This window comes from Salmo salar, chromosome 09 (genome assembly GCF_965601325.2).
Source record: "Salmo salar chromosome 09, fSalSal1, whole genome shotgun sequence".
Classification (NCBI taxonomy): Eukaryota; Metazoa; Chordata; class Actinopteri; order Salmoniformes; family Salmonidae; genus Salmo; species Salmo salar.
Window position 1 is genome coordinate 65536708 of NC_138299.1, and position 19885 is coordinate 65556592.

General features: G+C 39.7%; 2 protein-coding genes across 13 annotated transcripts in view; one reads left to right on the plus strand and one right to left on the minus strand.

Moving 5' to 3' along the window:
• Positions 1-9191, minus strand: part of LOC106611555 (rap guanine nucleotide exchange factor 2) — a 158193-nt gene extending 149002 nt beyond the window's left edge. For 6 of the 12 annotated variants that reach the window (XM_082955874.1, XM_082955871.1, XM_082955870.1 and 3 more), the window contains exon 1: positions 8512-9191. In XM_082955874.1, the coding sequence (XP_082812000.1) occupies positions 8512-8580 (69 nt within the window). In that variant the 5' untranslated portion in view covers positions 8581-9191. The remainder of the gene's footprint in view (positions 1-8511) is intronic. The other 6 variants (XM_082955878.1, XM_014211896.3, XM_082955868.1 and 3 more) reach the window with 1 other exon arrangement.
• A 716-nt stretch (positions 9192-9907) lies between these two features.
• spmip2 (sperm microtubule inner protein 2) lies at positions 9908-15014 on the plus strand. Its single transcript, NM_001141250.3, is given in 5 exon segments — positions 9908-10015; positions 10767-10996; positions 12290-12348; positions 12540-12657; positions 14646-15014. Coding segments are annotated over 5 exon segments (483 nt in total). The 5' UTR covers positions 9908-9948; the 3' UTR covers positions 14655-15014.
• Positions 15015-19885: the final 4871 nt, after the last annotated feature.

Sequence of the window (19885 nt, forward strand, 5' to 3'; positions counted from 1 at the left end):
CGTCGACGACATCGTCCCCACAGCGACCGTGAGTAAATATCCAAACCAGAAGCCATGGATTACAGGCAACATCAGCACCGAGCTAAAAGCTGCCACTTTTAAGGAGCGGGACACTAATTTGGACGCTTATAAGAAATCCCGCTATGCCCTCCAACGAACAACAATCAAACCAGCAACTCATCAATACAGGACTAAGATCGAATCCTACTACACCGGCTCTGGTGTTCGTCGGATGTGGTAGGGCTTGCAAACTATCATGGATTACAATGAGAAACCCAACCGCAAGCTGCCCAGTGACGAGAGGCTACCAGTCAAGCTAAATGCCGTCTATGCTCACTTAGAGGAAAGCAACACTAAACCATGCATGAGAGCACCAGCTGTTCCGGACGACTGTGTGATCACACTCTCTGTAGCCGATGTGAGTAAGACCTTTAAACAGGTCAACATTCACAAGGCAGCAAGGCCAGACGGATTACCAGGACATATACTCAGAGCATGCGCTGACCAGCTAGGAAGTGTCTTCACTGACATTTTCAACCTCTCCCTGACCCTGTCTGTAATACCTACATGTTTCAAGCAGACCACCATAGTCCCTGTGCCCAATAATGCTAAGGTAACCTCCCTAAATGACTACCAGATAAGTTGGCTGAGAACAAATTCTCGTTTACTGCAACGACCTGGGGAATAGTTACATTGGAGAGGAGGGGGGGATGAATGAGCACCATCATCCCAGAAACCCTGAACTCACTCCAATTTGCATACTACCCCAACAGATCCACAGATGGCGCAATCTCTATTGCACTCCAATCTGCCCTTTCCCACCTGGACAAAAGAAACACCTATGTGAGAACGCTGTTCATTGACTACAGCTCAGCGTTCAACACCATAGTGCCCTCCAAGCTCATTACTAAGCTAAGGACCCTGGGACTAAACACCTCCCTCTGCAACTGGATCCTGGACTTCCTGACGAGCCGCCCCCAGGTGGTAAGGGTAGGTAACCACATATCCGGCAGTGTGGTTCATGGACAACAACCCTTCCATCAACGTGAGCAAGACAAAGGAGGTCAACATGAACAACAGGAAAAAGAGGGCAGAGCGCACCCCCATTCAAATTGATGGGGCTGTAGTGGAGTGGGTCGAGTGCTTCAAGTTCCTTGGTCTCCAAATCACTAAGGACCTATCACGGTCCAAACACACCAACACAATCGTGACGGGCACGACAATGCCTATTCTCCCCCCAGGAGGTTGAAAATATTTGGCATGGGGCCTCAAGATTCTCAATACTACAGCTGCACCATCGAGAGCATCCTGACCAATTGGAATGGCAAATGCTCTGCATCCAACTGCAAGGCGCTACAGAGGGTAGTGTGTACAGCCCAATACATCACTGGGCCCAGGTTCCTGCCATCCAGGACGTCTGTACCAGGAGGTGTCAGCGGAAGGCCCTAAAAATTGTCAAAGACTCAGACTCTGACCCAAGTCAGAGGTTGTTTTCTCTGCTACCATATGGCAAGTCTGGGACAAAAAAGGCTTCTAAACAGCTTCTATCACCAAGCCATGACTTCTGAACAGTTAATCAAATGGCTACCCAGACTATTTACATTGACCCCCTTATTTATTATAATTTCTTTGCACGGACTCTCTTGCACAGGCTCGATGTACACTCACTGGACTCTAACCACACACACACACACTACTACACTGATAATACAGCACACACACACACACACACACACACACACACACACACACACACACACACACACACACACACACACACACACACACACACACACACTCGTCACATACGCTGCTGCTACTACTTGATGTTTATTATCTATGCATAGTCACTTTACCCCTACCAACACTGTACATATTTCCTCAATTACCTCGACTAACCCGTACCCCTGCACATTGACTCGGTACACCTTGTATATAGCCTCGGTATTGTAATTTTATTGTGTTAGTATTTTTCCTGTATTTAGCAAATTTTTCTTGCCATTTTGAAACTATAGCTGGTAAATGGTGAGTAAGCATTTCATTTGTCATTATGAGCTAAAATACATTAGCCAATGTGGGACTGCCTTAGACTAAATGTTGTGTTCTGAGCTAGCGTGGGCATCGTTCATTGGTGCATTTAGTGCTTTTGTTCACCTTTTTCCATTGAAATATGTAGCCTCTGTATTTAAAATGTGATGAATACGTAATTATAAACGCAATGTGTGTAACCATTTTAGCCAGAGCTCGGCCTCCACTTTCAATACAAGAATAACACGTGACATCACCTAAATTCCACAGGGTTAGCGGAGCAATGAGGCCAAGAAAAGTTGCTTTTGTGTTTATGGACTGGGAGTTTGAAGCATTTAGCCTATTAGCAAATAGTCAATGCTATATTTTCTATGGGCAAACTACAAGGTTCTGAATTAGGCCTGTTCAGTTTAACTCTTGCTACGGGAATACATAAATGATAGAACACATCAAATATACTGAGCAAAAATATAAATGTAATGTGATGGTCCCATGTTTGAGCTGAAATAAAAGATCCCAGACATGTTCCATACGCACAAAATGCTTATTTTCTCAAATGCTGTGCACAAATTAGTTTACATCTATTAGTGAGCATTTTTCCTTTGCCAAGATAATCCATCCACGTGACAGGTGTGGCATATCAAGAAGAAGATTAAACAGCATGTTCATTCCACAGGTTCACCTTGTGCTGGAGAAAATAAAAAGGCAACTCTAAAATGTACAGTTTAATCACAACATAATACCACAGATGTCTCGAGTTGAGGGAGCGTGCAATTGGCATGCTGACTGCAGGAATGTCCACCAGAGCTGTTGCCAGATAATTTAATATTACATCTCTACCATAAGCCACTTACAACATTTAAGAAATCTAACTAAATAGACATATGAAGAACCATCTAAAGATCTATATCTATCTATCTATAACTCATAGAACCTTACAGTTCCATGGTCTCACGTTGTAGAAGTGCTGATAAACGTACAAAAATAAGAATAAGATTTACATTTCCACTTTCAAAATGATACCACAAAGATGGTTGGAGGTCCACATATAAGATGATGTTGACTTGAATGGGAATATCTGTTATTTTAAATTATACTCTCAATCCTCCATAGGGAACCTATTGAAATCAGAAATATTTATCATAGAATAGACATGACCATTTAAATTGACATTTAACAGTGGACATCTTTGTGGTAGTAATTAGAAGTTAAAATATAGGCCTCCTGAGTGGCGCAGCGGTCTAAGGCACTGCATCACTACAGCCTGGGGTTCGATCCCAGGCCGTGACCGGGAGTCCCAGCGAGCAGGTGTTAAGAAGCACGGCTTGGCAGCTCATGTTTCAGAGGACTTTTTTTTTTATTATAATAAAATAGTTTGACAACATTATAAGCTTTTAAATGACAAACTCAACTGTTTATGTTTCATGGTATGGTGGGGTATGCAAAACGAGTCAACTTTGAGTACCTTTAACTCCTGAATGTTTTGGCATTCAGGTCCAACAAATCACTTTCTGACCACTTCGTCCATGGGCAAACATGTATCGAAAGTGTTGTTTAAAATCAAAAGGGATGCTGTCAAAAAGTGATTGAGTCCTTGCCTAGTCAAATAAAAGGTTAAATAAAATAAATTAAAACATTTAAATGGATTTACCCAGAAGCTAACTGCTAAGCTAACAAAAGCACGAGACCAAAGTTATTCTCAATCCATTTTATTTCTCAATCAAGCCCGTCTCACATGCTTCTGTTCTGACTGGGTGATCAAAATAGGACAGAGGTCACACACCAGAAACCACACACAAACAAGCATCATAAAAACAGTCACTTCACAAATGTTCTCTCCTCTCTTTTGCAATCAGCCCTTCCTTCCTGCCGGCCCGGTTCAAAAAGCATCCTGATGCTTCTCCACTCGCACACCGGGCAGGATGCTGTTCACTGGAGAGAGAAACAAGCTTCCACCCTCTCTCTGACCCTCCCGGGCTCCTGTCTCCACCTTCTTCTTCGCACTGCCTTTTCACTTGGATATTCCTAGTCACTGCTTGACTACTATGCTAATCCCTTGCTAAGTCCAGCACACAAGGACACAGTCTGAGCTCCGACGTTTGAGCTATATGAATCACTGTCAGCCAGAGGTCTTGCTGACTGTACATGGCCTTTGGCGTTTTGCCGCCGCCTAAACAATTACAAGGAACAGACAAGCCTGACTCATTGTCCCTTCTTGGATGGCTCCTGCATCTTAGGCGAAAAAGTAGCCTGTGTGTTTCTAATTATAGATTTAATCTTTCCTCTCTGTTTCCCCAATAAAAATATTGTAGGTGCCCAATAGGCAAGCAAAGGCAACAGTTCCATGGAAAATCTCACTGTGTCTCAGTAGGCTACCACCATGGATGCCAGGTTACGATTAGCACTTTAAGACGGCAAAATCCACACCTGTCCAAACACGATGTTAATCCCAAGAGGTCATGCCATCTCCAATAGGACAAACATGGTCAGTTGCTAATGGGGGACACTACTAGCTTAACATTTGAATGAGTGACAAGTTACAATTCCAAAATAAAAAGCGCAAGGGGGGCCTGTCCAGTTATAATTCAAAAATATTCTGGACATATTTCAAGGATAACTTGTCTGGTGACAGTGGTCAGTCCACATTTTTCAAAAACTTCTTTACTCATGTCATAATGGTATGCACCACCACTATGAGGTTTAATGAAACGTGCATGAAATGTGTTGGCATACTCGCACATGGTTAACGAGTCAGCAATGACAACACTTGACAGCCGTTTAATTGTTTCTTCAATGTCAGATAGACAGATACATCAACATGTGGCTGTGTCACTGTGCCAGCAACAGCTTGCCCACTATTTTAATTGGTGGTCTATCGATTCTCTGGGCTATTGTTGTGCGTATCCCTGGCTGCCATCAAACCACAAGGCCCATTGCCTAATGGTTGAAATGTACTGGAAATACGAAGCAAATACTTGCAATAAACAATTGTGTGGGGGCACTTCCACAGTAGCGCAATTGTGCTGATTCAGATTTTTCACTTAGACATGCATGCAAAACAAAAACCATTGATTTCAAAGTTTAACAAACCATACAACTCCATGCACAATGACTACATTTAACAATTTACACTGAAAACTATGAAAACACATTTACTGGAAGAACTGTGCAGAATCAAAGTTTGATAAAAGAATTTCAGTAAAATCTCACTACGTTTTTTATGTGACCATAAAAAATACCTGCTCTGAATTAAGATTCAAAATGTCTGCAGAAAGAATGGGGTGTAAGCTATGACATCTTGAGTTTGAAAACATATATTCTGGTTATTGAACTACAGTAAGTGAAGTGGATTTACATCTGGTAACAAAATTGTGGCAATTGAATTTCATCATGGGTCCCTGACCTGTACTAGAAAGAAATGCATAATTATGGATATAAATGTAATTCACTTCATGGTGATATATCCTAAATAGGTACGCAAAAGGTAGAAATGTGCAATATCCTCATTTGCATAGTTGGGTGTTATTCTACGCACTAGCTATTATTTTAATGAGCGCCGCCACCAAACAAGACCAAATATGGACCAATCATAGACATCTATGTTTCACAAGTTTGGACATCAAATTACAGCTCAGTAGAGTAAAATCTTGTTAATCTTGTGTATATTTTGTATTTTCATGAGGACCACAATGGAAATACATGTAACTTTGTGTCATCCTCAATGATTTTAATGGCATTGTACTGTATCCATATTTGGTTGTATTGTGTTTTAAAAAATTGCCAAATAAATCAAATACCTTTTTTTTCGTCTTTTTTTTTTTTTTTAAGTACAATAGAGCACAGAACAGTGGAGTAGAGTTCAATACAGTAGGCTATAGTATTGTCACGATACCAGAATTGTAACTTCGATACCAGGTTTAGTATCACGATACTCGATAACATCGAAATAATCATTACCAAAACAATACCAGAACAAAAATAGAATGGCAATTGATCCAGACAAACTCAGCTACTGCTTTGTTCAATTGTTGGGCATGTTTTAAGTTCAAATAGCATTACATTTGAAATATTTTACACCAAATAAGTTTCAGAGACAGCCAACGATGAAAAAAATTATACAGTCAATTTGACTTTGTTTTTACCAATCTAACTACATAACGGTAATCATTTCTTTGAATGGTAAATCTCTAATGATAAACTGGGTGAATCAAGATGTAGCCTAGGTCTATTCACAATACAGCTGAATGCATATTCAATAGGACTGTGGGCGTGCATTGATTAATTGAGCTTGTTTTGGTTGCTTTCATGGGGATACAGATGATAAACAACCTGTTTCCCTTCCATGTGGGACTTTTATTGTACTGATCGACATTTGCATAGAAGTAGCTTCTTTTATAAACATGCGCACTGTCTCTAACCAGTAATGACGTCCTTCACGAGGCAAGACGGGTACGGCTCGTCGGAGACCTATTCACACAGACAGTGTTCGCTGAGGCAATAGATCATCTCTGGCTGATGGAGAAACGTGACAGAGAGACCAATTAAGTTAACGAATAAGGTTTTTGGTACCGAAAAATTTTGTTCTAGTATAGAAAAAGTATTGATGTTTCGGTATACCGTGCAACAATAGTATAGTCAAGTAGAGTATAGTACAGTACAATACAGTAGAGTATCGTTCAGTACATTATAGTTTACTCAACTGTGCTCTACGTGCCAACGACGTGCGGTGGGCTGCCTTAATCGACATCCACCTCTGGGTTGGGTTAAATGCGTTAAACATTTCGGTTGAATACATTCAGTTGTGAAATCTGACTAGGTATTCCCTTTCCCCCCCTCCTCTAATGTTTACTGTACTGAACTCTACTTTTCTTTAGCGTGCCCTACTGTACTGTGCTGTCCAAACTTGTCAAACAGAGACATCCCTTTTTGGGCCAAATGAAGGCTGGTCCAGATGTCTGTGGACGTTGAAATCAAGGCCAGGGTGGACTGACCAAATGTCAACTACTTTGCAACGTCCATGCACGTCCAGTGTCGTTTTGTGCTCAGTGGATGAGTACGCTGGTTACAGTAAATGGAAAGAGAGTGGTCTCATAGGTAGGTGTCAGTAAGAACACACAGAGAGAGAGAGAGACAGAGAGAGAGAGAGTCAAGACTTGACCACCAGATGACAGAAAGAAAACAGTTATCAGCTGAACATAACAGTATGCCAGTGGACGGGAGGACAGTAGCATGTGACCCAACTGTGGTTTGTGACTACTATGATTTCCCATGATTATACACAATTCAATTGCAGAAATTGAATTGAAATCCCGGCGCTGTGTATAAACGTTTAGAAACATTGATAGTCACCACTTGCAATACGGCTTTAGGAACATACGGCTCTATCTTTCATCAGCGAGAAAGAATCCTTCAAATAAAAGATCCACTTACTGCAGCAGATTCACACAGCTAAGGGTGCCGCCATCCAACGAAACTACACTTCCTGAGTTACGCTTACACACAGGTGTTCGGAGCACGCTAGACAGCCAATTAGTGCAGGTGGTTGCCGCTTGTCTTCCGTCTGTTTTCTGAAAACAAGCGCTGTAACATGGAGATATGGCCGTGTGAGAACACTAACCCCATAAAAAAAGGTGTCTGTTAATTTAACCTCTATTTTTTTTTTGCTAATATGAAAGATATGATCCTTATGCTTCCAAAACCATACCACAAGCGATGTGTGTTAAAGTTCTGACTGAGCGTCGGGGTTCTTAACAAAACTCCCCTGTACAGAAGACGCCTTTGTCCAATGACTATTATGTGTAAAGTAATGGGAACTAAGAGTCATGATAAAGGGCTAGGCTACATTATCTTAAACAAGGCAATACCTGATATAGACTACAAGAGGCTACAGATTAGGAATCCTGAATGTTCAAATCAGTTCTAGGAGAGGCCTAAAGTGTACATCTGAGAGTTGATCATGGTCTATTCAATCAACACACACACTATTGTATAAATGTACACGCAAGCTCAATATGCCTGACACACATGTAAGGGTTGTTTAGACTTGGTTTACGCCTACAGCATTCGTGTAGGCTTATGTATTTTATTTTCTTGCTTACAAAAATAAAATACATCTAGCAAATTGGTAAATTATTTGACTGTTTGCGAAACAATGCAGCCTATGAATGTTTACATAGCCGTTTGGGAAAACAGGAAACATTTGCTGGAATGTGCCAGGTCTGAGAATGTTCGTGACATAAGTGGCCGGGTTACTATCAAGTCCTGTTATGTTAAGTACCTCGAGATTATCTCCCTTGATAGAGCTTTAGCGGGATGTAGACAGGATACGTAACCCTGTAGCAGAATGGCAACACACAGAAGTAATGTAACAATGTAGCGAAGGAGAGTGGCTGCGGGAAATGATAGACCACTGTCATAGTAACCGAGTGGTTTCACAACATGTCGAGATTAGTATTTTAAGGTATATCAAATAATTATACTGACCTGTTGCGTTCTTTCGGCCGGATTCATCATCACAGCTTGACGAAAGCTGTTATCGACATAAGACGCCATTGTTTTGAAGACGAGTTTCAAATAATGAAATTGCTTATATTGTTGACAATGTGCAAATATTCGCGGGCTGGATATTCACAGACCAAGCCACCGTCGGAGTCGGTTATCCACTAATAAGAGAACTCCAGTGGTCTAAAGATCGGAAATGTATCAGTCCCAGGCCACAATGGCCAGGCCACAATGTGAGCCTAGGGGTTTCTTCTGTCCCCAAACCGATATCAAAAGGCTGCCACCGATCCCCCCCCCCCAAAAAAAAACTTGCTATTAAGGTGCGGCTCGAAGGATCCTGAATCCAAATCCCAGTAGACGTGTCGCTATACAGTTGTATTATGGAAAAACTGTTCCTTTATCTAAGCCGACGCTAAAAGCAAATATATGTATCTTCAGCATTCTTGATTTTGCCACAATTCAATGTATCCGCCTTCAAATAAAATAGCAAACTACTCATCTATCCTGACAATAACCGGTTGTCCATTTTTTTTTATAATAAATGTATAGGCTACATGTACAAAGGCAACCTTTAAAAAATCATTATGATGGGTTTAAAAGTGACGATGGGTCCGCCGCCACAGCTTTTTGCTGTATGCCACCATGGTGACTGACACAAGGGGAGGCTCATGGGCGAGTCCATTTACAAAAATGGAGCCGGAGGACAATGTATTGTGGCCTACAAAACTATCATTTGTCGCCATCCAATGACAGAAACTGGAATAACACATACAGATAGGCTATTCAAAGAGCAAATAGGCTACTCAAATGCACATTTTGGAATAATTCATCGTTACAATTACTTGTTTGGGGGGACTATTTGTTGAAGCTCTATTTGACTGGAATTTCATTCTGCTTTGATCTATGGAGGAAAATGTCAAGTGTGTAAATAGGAAATGGGAAACACTTATGTTCGATTGCATTTAATTATATTAGATGTATTTCTACTATATTCTAACCACGTGTTATATTTGACATGCTCCAGTGCTGTTCAAGGTTTCCAGAAAAATTGGTGGACCATGGTACAATTACACTTTGTAAAATTGGACTCCGAATTGGAGGTAATTATGACACAACAGAGTTAAGTACTAATGTCGCGTTCAAATACTACTCGGAAGTAGGAAACTCGGAAATGTCCAAATTGCTGGTTCGTTAAATACGGCAGGTGGAGTTAGCAGTCGGACATTACCGAGTTTCCTAGTTCCGACTAAGTCGAGAACGCAGCACTAATGCGTTCAAACATTGACACCGTGACAACCATTAGTCGCATGGCAACAGCCCACTGACCCTATGACGAGCGCCCTCACATTATCCCCCTCGGGCGTGCTGCTGTAACCGTGTACTCGGCTGCTGGTATCTAGTCCAAAAATAACAGTTCCAATGAAGAGTAGCACATTGGAGGAAGGAAGGCTCCCCCAAGCCTATGGTCAAAGGATGCTTTTTACAGGTATGTGTCACATAATTATTGGGTTTGATGTAGAATGTTACAAGGGTAGAAATAGGTTACACAACAATCACCTCTTATTACATAGGCTATTGTGTGTAGCCTACATGATGTATATAATTAGGCCTGTTTTGGAAATTATACATTAGGGGTCTGTCATTATAAATATTGGTATTTTGTGATTTTAATGACACGTAGATAAGTCGGGACAAGAAACTGTGGGGGTGAGTGGATGAGAGATACTTGACACAGCCTTTTCATTGGCAAATGAACTTTCTGTAAAAGACCACTGTCAAATGAACTTTCTACCAACTGTGGCTTGGTAGAGCATGGTGTGTGCAACGCCTGGGTTGTGGGTTCGATTCCCACGGGAGGCCAGTACAAAAAAAAAAATGTATGAAATGTATGTATTCACTACTGTAAGTCGCTCTGGATAAGAGCGTCTGCTAAATTACTAAAATGTAATGTAATGTAAAATGGAACCACCCTACCACCCTATTCCTTAGTGCACTACTTTAGACTAGGGAAAAGTCTTAAACGGGATCCTTTGGACATACCAACTCTGACGTCACCCCATGGAAGTTCACAATTAAAATGGTTAAGGTTAGGGTCATAGTTAGGTAAGAGTTAAAGTTAGGGTTTAGGGTATGGACGTCCCAAGATTTCTGGATAGCATAAACCTTTAGAGTAGGGCTCTGTGTTGCTCACTATTTTCTGAATGGTTCTCACATTTCATTATGTTGATTCTAATAAGGTCCAGATGGAGTTGGAGACTACAAGGCAAGATTGATCGACTTTCCCCGCTACATTGGCATTGGCCCTTTGTCACCTGAGGGTACAAGCGATTTGAATTACCTGTGCCGGCCTGCTCCCTGCACCCCAGCCCCCATGCCCAAACAGTGCTGCATTGGAGGGGTGGGATGGGGCATGGAATATCACCAGCTGTTGAACAGTAGGACGCTGCTCAGCAATATGCAAATTAAGGTGGGGCCCAAATGAAGCCTGTGAGCTGGATGTTAATTCGATTATTAATAAAGGAGGGAGTTAGGTGACCTTGATGAACATTTAGTAGATTAGCTACATCATATATTTTATTTCATAAGCCCTCAAAGTTCCATAATGGGGTGAAAATGTCAGCCATCTTGGTCAGGGAGAAATCCAAAACCAGTCTAAATTGGAATGAATGGCAGTAGAGGCATAGGTGATGCATTTCCTGCTTTTACTTATGCAGGAAATATAAAGTAAGGCATGTGATGTATCAGAAATTGTTTCATGGAATTATAGTCAACCTAAAATATTTTTATATAATTATCAATACAGTTTATACGGGTTTTATACCAATTCTGTATAAATAACCTCTAAAATATATGTAAACAGTCCATCAATGTTACAGATTTTGTTTTCTTGGAATGCTGTGAGTGCTATTATATGATACAATATCAGTACTTGTTGGATTTACAACTTGTCTAAATCCTATCATCAACTGCTTTGCGCCAGTGTATGGCTGTGGATTGGCTAGTGTTTGAATGGAATGTTGGCATATTGGCAGTTCATTTGAAAAATTAATGGGATCATTTCTCTAAAACTGGCTGGCTAGTTAGCTAACACAAAACAGTGCAGATACATTCTTCACTATCTTATCACAGCACTGGCAAACCATGGTTGACAATCTCCCTGACCAACATGGCTGACCTTTGGACCGTCATAAAAAGGTTAAAACACATTCTAGTATTCTAATTAATAATTATATGGTTATTATACTCACCTGTTACAATGGCCAGAATGTCATAAGAGAATACTGTAGTCATTAAGTCATAATGCTCACCAAGTGTTTGACTTGGCCAGGAGCTCACCGGAGCTGTGTACCGGCACCTCACATGTTCTACTGCTTGAGCTCCTGTTCCTCTTATAGAATATTAGCTCAAAAGTATTGTGGAGCTCCTGCATCTGTAAATGTAAACAGTACTGGCACCCAAAATGAGAGCCGGCACCTATTTCGTCCAAGTCAAGCACTGTGCTCACCTGTCACAATGCTCAAAACTGTAATCATGATTCTCAGCAAATGTCACAATGGACACAGTGCTCAGAATGTTGTCAGAAGACAACAATACTCAAATCACGATTCTCAAAGTTGTCACAGTCATGACCCTATTGATTCTGATGCTGGCATTACATCGGTATTAAGACAAGCCACTTTAATTGAGACAATTTATTCTATTCATTCAAATGTTATAACATACAACTTTCAAAGTGACTCAGACCATATTGTTCCTACAGAGAGCTGAATTCCGCTCAGCCCTTGAGGACAGAGTCACCCACAGATATCAAAACCCATGGTAGGCCCCACATGTGGTAACCCACACTTTTATATAATGTATTTTATTTTTCAACCAGTCAGAATCACTTTACCTGCACGCTGTGCACATTTCCAATGTGAAAGTGATAGCATCACAGCAGGCTTGTGGAGTGTTGAGTGAATGTAGGTGCACCCTTCTTCATCCATTATTCACCATTTCCACTTTTGCAGGCACGCACCGCCCCACTTTCTAGATAAGCAATCTCTTGGAGCCCGCAGCAAACTCGCATGGACACACAAGTACGACTGTTATATCCAAGATAACAACAAACAGTTCCTTCTCAACAGGGTAAGTCATTAACTACAGGAATGTGACATTTCCTCCCTTCAAACACCAGTATGAAGGACACATTGCATAACTGGAGATATATTTGACCAACTAAACCCAATTGTAAGGGAGAGGATGAGGGGCCCCTCTTTTCACACGAACACTCCTATTTCTGCATAGGCCTTGTCCTCAGGGTGTATCTGACCTCTCATTTGATATATCACTTATTAGTACTATGAAACTATATACACAGCATTTGAGGAATTCGATGCAAATGCATTCAAAGTTAAAGGGTCATACGTGATACAGTGCCATACAACATTTTTCATACCCCTTGGATTTCTTCACATTTTATTTTGTTACAAAGTGGGATTAAAATGTATTTAATTGTCAACAATCTACTCAAAATACTCTAATGTCAAAGTGGAAGAAAAATTCTAACATCTTTTAAAGATTAATAAAAATGTGATAGCTAAAATATAGTATTGCGTAAATATTCAGCCCCTTTGTTCAGGCAAGCCTAAATTAGTTCATGGGTAGTCACATAATAAGTTACATGGACTCAATGTGTGAAATAATAGGGGTTGACAAGATTTTTTTAATGACTAACCCTTCCTTTGTCCTCCATACATACAACATCTGTAAGGTCCCTCGGTCAAGTATTGCATTTCAAGCACAGATTCAACTACAAAGACCAGGGAGCTTTTGGAAAGCCTCATAAAGAAGGGCAGTGATTGATAGATGGGTAACAATAACAAATCGGACATTGAATATCTCTAAGCATGGTCAAGTTAATAATTAGGCTCTGGATTATGTATTAAATCACCCAGACACAAAGATTCAGTACTTAACTGAGCTGCAGGACAGGAATGAAACTGATCAGGGATGTTACCATGAAGCCATTGGTGATTTTAAAACAGTTACAGGGTGGGTGTGATGGGAGAACTGTGGATGGATCAACAACATTGTAGTGACTCTACAATAATGACTTAAATGACAGAGAAAATTATACAAATATACAAAATACATGCATCTTGTGTACAACAAGGCACTAAAGTAATACTGCAAAAAAACATGGCAAAGGAATATACTTTTTGGCCTAAATGCAAGGCCTTATGTTTGGGGCAAATCCAAGACATTACTGAGTAACTGCCTCCTTATTTTCAAGCATGGTGATGGCTGTGTCATTATATGGGTATGCTTGTCATCGGCAAATACTGGGGAGTTTTTCAGGATAAAAATAAATGGGATGGAGCTATGCACAGACAAAATACTAGAGGAAAACCTGCTTCAGTCTGTTTTACACCAGACACTGGGAGATAAATTATCCTTTCAGAAGGACAATAATCTACAACACATGGCCAAATCTACACTGGAGTTGCTTATCAAGAAGACAGTGAATGTTCCTGACTGGCCAAGTTACAGTTTTGACTTAAATCTGCTTGAAAATCTATGGCATGACTTGAAAGTTGCTGTGCAGCCGTGATCCCCAACATCTTGACAGAGCTTGAAGAATTCTGAAAATAATAAATGGGCTATATTGCACAATTCAGATGTGTAAAGCTCTAAAAGACCCAAGAAGACTCACAGCTGTAATCGCTGCCAAAGGTGTTTCTAACATGTATTGACTCAAGGGGCTGAATACTTATGCAACAGCAACATTTTAGTTATTTAATTTCAATCCTTTAAAAAATGTTCCACTTCCACTCACATTAGAGTATTTTATGTAGATTGACAAAACATATATTTAAAAAATATATATATATATTTATCCCACTTTGTAACAATAAAATGTGAGGAAATCCAAGGGGTATGAATACTTTTGCAAGGCACTGTATATGAAAGGACATAACTTTGGTTGGTGAACGAACCCATTCAAACCACACATCATGCTTGACCATTTCTGTATGGAGTGTTTTTAGTGAACAGTATTCAATAGGATTATTATGATATTTTTGCCTGACATACCTATAACTCATAAATGCTTCTTTGTGTTTTTCCCTTTCTAGAGAGATTAACTCGTTCAGAGAAAAGCTGCATGTGCCTCACAAATGAGTTCCTTGAAATAGTTTGGGTGAAGAACGGATGATGATTCAATCAGCTGTGTTGTCCTGAAGACCTGACCAAGTGTCTGATTAAATACCACCTTTTCATCTACTGTATACAATAGTGAATCAAACCATTTTACTCTGTCAGTACTCAATTACAACTCTCATTAGTCATTTGCATGATCGAATTCACTGAAATGGTTTAGGAGCACTGCAAGTAGGCTACTATACCACACCCTTACACTGGTGTATTTTGCAGTTAGTTATGCATCAACATTTACAGTAAATTAGGAAGCCTTTAAATCCTCAAATAAAGATTTGATGAGATGAAAATATCTCCAAGTTTTGTCTGAAAGGTGAAAGTAAAGCTAAATGTAAACCATACATTTTTGGTTAAGTCCATTGGCTTTACTTTAAAATCTAAAAAGTTTTGCCACTTATCTAAAAGTACTCGTATGTTTTCTGCTCTGCTAGCTCTACATGGGGAACTTAGAATGAAAATGTCAGTTCACCAAGGATGCCTCGGACACCAGTATTGCATACCACAGGTCCGGGACCCAGGTCTCTCCTGTCTTGTGTCATAGATTCAAACTTTCGATAACAAGTGTGTGTGAAGATAATCCATCCCCTGAGCAAAAGCAATTACATTTACCAAAGTCTAGCTCAGATAACTGCTGCTGACTCAGATTGGGAGAGGAGTTTTTACTGCACCAGAGATTTCCAATTGTCATGTAATGAGGCACACCAACATATTCTTGTAAGCTCAACTTCAATTTGGTGTTAATCTTTCCTCCATTTAATATCTGACCCTTTCTAAGACCTCTTCTGGCAATACAGAAATTACTTATTTTTTTCATCTATTTTTCTACAGTGATTTTTTATCAATACATGGCCAACATATTATCTTCCTCTTCGGCACAGCCAGAAGAGGACTGGCCACCCCCCATAGCCTGGTTCCTCTCTAGGTTTCTTCCTAGGTTCCGGCCTTTCTAGGGAGTTTTTCCTAGCCACCATGCTTCTACACCTGCATTGCTTGCTGTTTGGGGTTTTAGGCTGGGTTTCTGTACAGCACTTTGACATCAGCTGATGTAAGAAGGGCTTTATAAATACATTTGATTGATATTCACATGCACACTTTTGGGACATATCTACTATCATGTAGGTTATAGCAGTGGTTGATTGGAATGGGATTAGGCAAAAGGGTCCACTCCTTTAGGATTGGGGACAGAACACTGGGGATAGAAAATATATTTTTGGAAAAATATACTAATTTTGGGTGGAGTAGACAGCAGTGTTGTTCCCTGTTTTAAAACGTATCAACGCGTCTAAATATAATACATTAAATATCGCGAGATTTAACGGATTTGAATATCCTTAGCGTCACGGCAGCAACATTAGCATGCCGGTAGCAACATTAAGACTTCCGGTTTTTGGATTTTGCCATCAAAATAAAAGTGTGCTGTAAAACGCTAATTGCAGCATGATATTTTTTTTGCATTATGTTGAATTATAACTACACGGAGGGAACTGATTTAAAGATAATGACTTATTTATTTAAGAAATAATATTATAAGGTGGAGCAAATAAGTTTGCATGGGGCCCCTGGACACTATACGGTACATACAGGGTTGGGGAGAAAGGGATTACAAAAAACGGTAACTGTAATTCGTTACATTATCAGCAAACATCTTGTAATCAGATTAGAGGCTTTTGAAAAACTAGATGATTACTTCGAAGATGTTTGCGAAAAAAAATCTTTGACACTTCTGTTTTCTCAATGACATTCAAATCAGGATGTTAAAAAGCGCAAATTTAAGTGTGTTCCACGTGAGCGAGTCTGACCACAAATCAGAGACGACTATGATGAATCACCAAATGTGTTTGATGGATATCGGGAAAATAGCAGGAATAGGTTTTTGTAGGCTACAGTCCAAGCCATTTCTTCAAATGGTGCGACTGCTGTCAGCATCCAAAGATTATCCAATTTGAATAAACGCTTGGAGGTAAGGATGACAGCAGTTTAGTTTCCTGCGATCCGGATATCACTTATTATTGATATCTACATATCACATTGATGTGAATCCCACTGCTGCTCTCTCATTTAGCTATTTGCACCTTACGGATTGTGGTTGTTGTGGATGGCTGTTCACAAATCTAAGTGTGTTTGAACCCAATAATGGTTCAATTCAAGAAGTTTAAACTGCCTATCAATCATTGTTTTTGAAACCAGTGAAAAATGCGCTCTTGCAACAGCTGCATAGTTCGGATCCCAGCCTATGGAATAAAAGTTGGTATTTTATTACTCAATCTAATTCATGCAGATAAAAAATTTAATAAATCCATAGGCCTAATGGACACATGCTCAAACTCGCACACTTTTGATAGACTTAAAAAGGGTCAGTCTGTAGTTGCTATATCCGTTTTTGGACTTATAAATTATATATATTAATGTAAAGATATAATTTAATCATATTATTGTATGTAATAGAAAGCGATGGTTTAGATTAGAAAAATCCTACATAACCAACCCATAAAGTAAAATGTAACATCCATAAATGGCCAGTTATGTAAACTTTAACATTGATTTATCCTGCAGTAGATGTAGTTCAATTGGTAACATACATTTTTGTCTTCTTCTAATGCCTCTTAAGGGGAAAGTAACTGAATGTAATCAGATTACGTTACTGAGTTTGGGTAATCCAAAAGTTACGTTACTGATTACATTTTGTATAGGTAACTGGTAACTGTAACGGATTACATTTAGAAAAGTAAGCTACCCAACCCTGGGTACAAATATAGCACTGTACAGGAAAAACGATCAATTGTGTGTCCATAAAATCAGGGTCCAGTCTATTCACTAGAGTCCCTAGAATCCAAAACAGGTGAGTCTGAACAAAAATCAAGGTCATAACAAGTGTTTCTGGACTTTTACTGTCGTAAAATAGAGTCATGGACACTATATGGTACAAATATTGCACCGTACAGGCAAAACAATCAATTGTGTGTCCATAAAACCGGGGTCCCTAGTTTACCCTAGTAGACTTTTACCAGGTGAGCACAAGGCAATAATGTCACACAGTCACAAAAACCCCAACCCACACCCCTGCTACTTTCAGTCCAAAAACCCAAATCCAAAATGCAAACCTTTTGATTAATCGCGACCAGGATGGGTTGAAGAAAAGCACTGTTAACCTCAGTGATAACCGTTGATAGGCTATAGGCATAATTGTGGCGATACTAACCTATAGCAGCATGATCTTACTATGATACTGCCTCAAAAAAGATATATGTTTGCCTAGCCAAATCGCTTGACCTGATGCGTGCCAGGGCGGATTGCAGAGGTCTTGAAAAAGAAGTGTCAACACTGCAAATATTGACTCTTTGCATCAACTTCATGTAATTGTCAATAAAAGCCTTTGATACTGATGAAATGCTTGTAATTATACTTCAGTATTCCATAGTAACATCTGACTAAAATATCTAAAGACACTGAAGCAGCAAACTGTGAAAATTAATATTTGTGTCTTTCTGAAAACTTTTGGCCACGACTGTACATCTCAATTGTCAGTAGAAACCAAATTTTTTAAGCAAGTCTGCCATATCAGCTTTGTTTTTTTTAAAGGCAGTAAATTAGGCTGAATGAACTGTTTCGCTGCCAGACAAGATTTCGCTGGTGTAAGCAGTGGTAAGTATTCACTACACAGTGCTGAAAAGAAAGCTTTGCTGTTGGGACAGCTTTATGTAGGCCCCTGTAGGGCACCATTTGTAACCGTTATAGTGCAATTAATGTATTGTTTTGTGTTGTGGCTTTGCCCCACCAAAATGTACATGCTAAAATCATCACTGGCAAGCTTACTGAGACGAGAGCCCGAACATTCATATTCAGCACAGGAGATGCAGAGAAAATTCTACTCCCTTGGGACTTAACAACCACCATAGTCCCAGAGAAGGAAACACTGGAAGAGTATGAAATAAAATAACAAAAAAAGTAAAAGAGAGAGTAATTAGCTTAGAGCTCCACGCCAGAACGCTCAGCAAATACTACAACAGTAGAATCCCACGAGGCTAACATATCCAAAAAGAGCCTTACATATGGAGAGAAGAGTCCGAATTCTGCAGACACTGGTGCAAGATACTTAATTACTGTTCATTGGACCAATTGCTACGCATCATTGACCATTCCTCTAGAGAGCGTTCTACTATAAATCAATCTACAAATGAATGCAAAATTGACATTGAGCAGACGTACAGTACCAGTCAAAAGTTGACACCTATTCATTCAAGGGTTTTTCTTTATTTTTACTATTTTCTACATTGTAGAATAATAGTGACGACATCAACACTAATGAAGAAACACATGGAATCATTTAGTACCCAAAAAAGTGTTAAACAAATCAAAATATATTTGAGATTCTTCAAAGTAGCCACCCTTTGCCTTGATGACAGCTTTGTGCACTCTTGGCATTAAAAAAAATGCTTGATGACTTAGTGAATGATAACTCGATTAATATACAGATCAGATAAGGGAGGTGGGATTGTGATTTCTAATACCAACATGTTTATCGGAAAAAATAATAGCAAATGTTACAAGAAATAGATTTTCAATCCTACCTCCAACTATAAAATTGAAGTGAATAAAGTCCTCGATAAAGGACTACAAAATAAATTGTTGACATTACAGGAATTTAAATGTCTTTCATGTGTTTTAGCCATACTCCTAACAAGCTTTATCCATGTTCTGAACCCCCCCCCCCACCAGTGTGATTACTACCTCTGAGGGTTTAGGTAGTTTGAGTTTGTCACCTCATACAATTGAGAGTATGGCTGGAAGGTACACTGTCCTTCTCTCAGCACATATCCAAGCCAGGGCCGGCCCCCAGAACGAATCAGTTGGACGGACATTTGATTTCTATAGGTGGGCCCATTTTCTTATGGGACCTCCTGCCAAGCGCACGCACACATTTTGTTAATGGGTGTTATATTAAAGACCATAGGCAGCTTGTGAGTTTCGAGTTTGGGGAAGCTTACATTTATCCTCAAATTTTTACCTGTCTGCATGCCAGTTATGATTATTTTTATATGCACATTTTAGTGGAACAGTTTCATTTCAATAATAATGTTTTCGTTTAAAAAAAATATGAATCATAGTCATAAAAATCTGAATTAAAATGATACAAATCTAAAAGTTAAAATTCAACTAA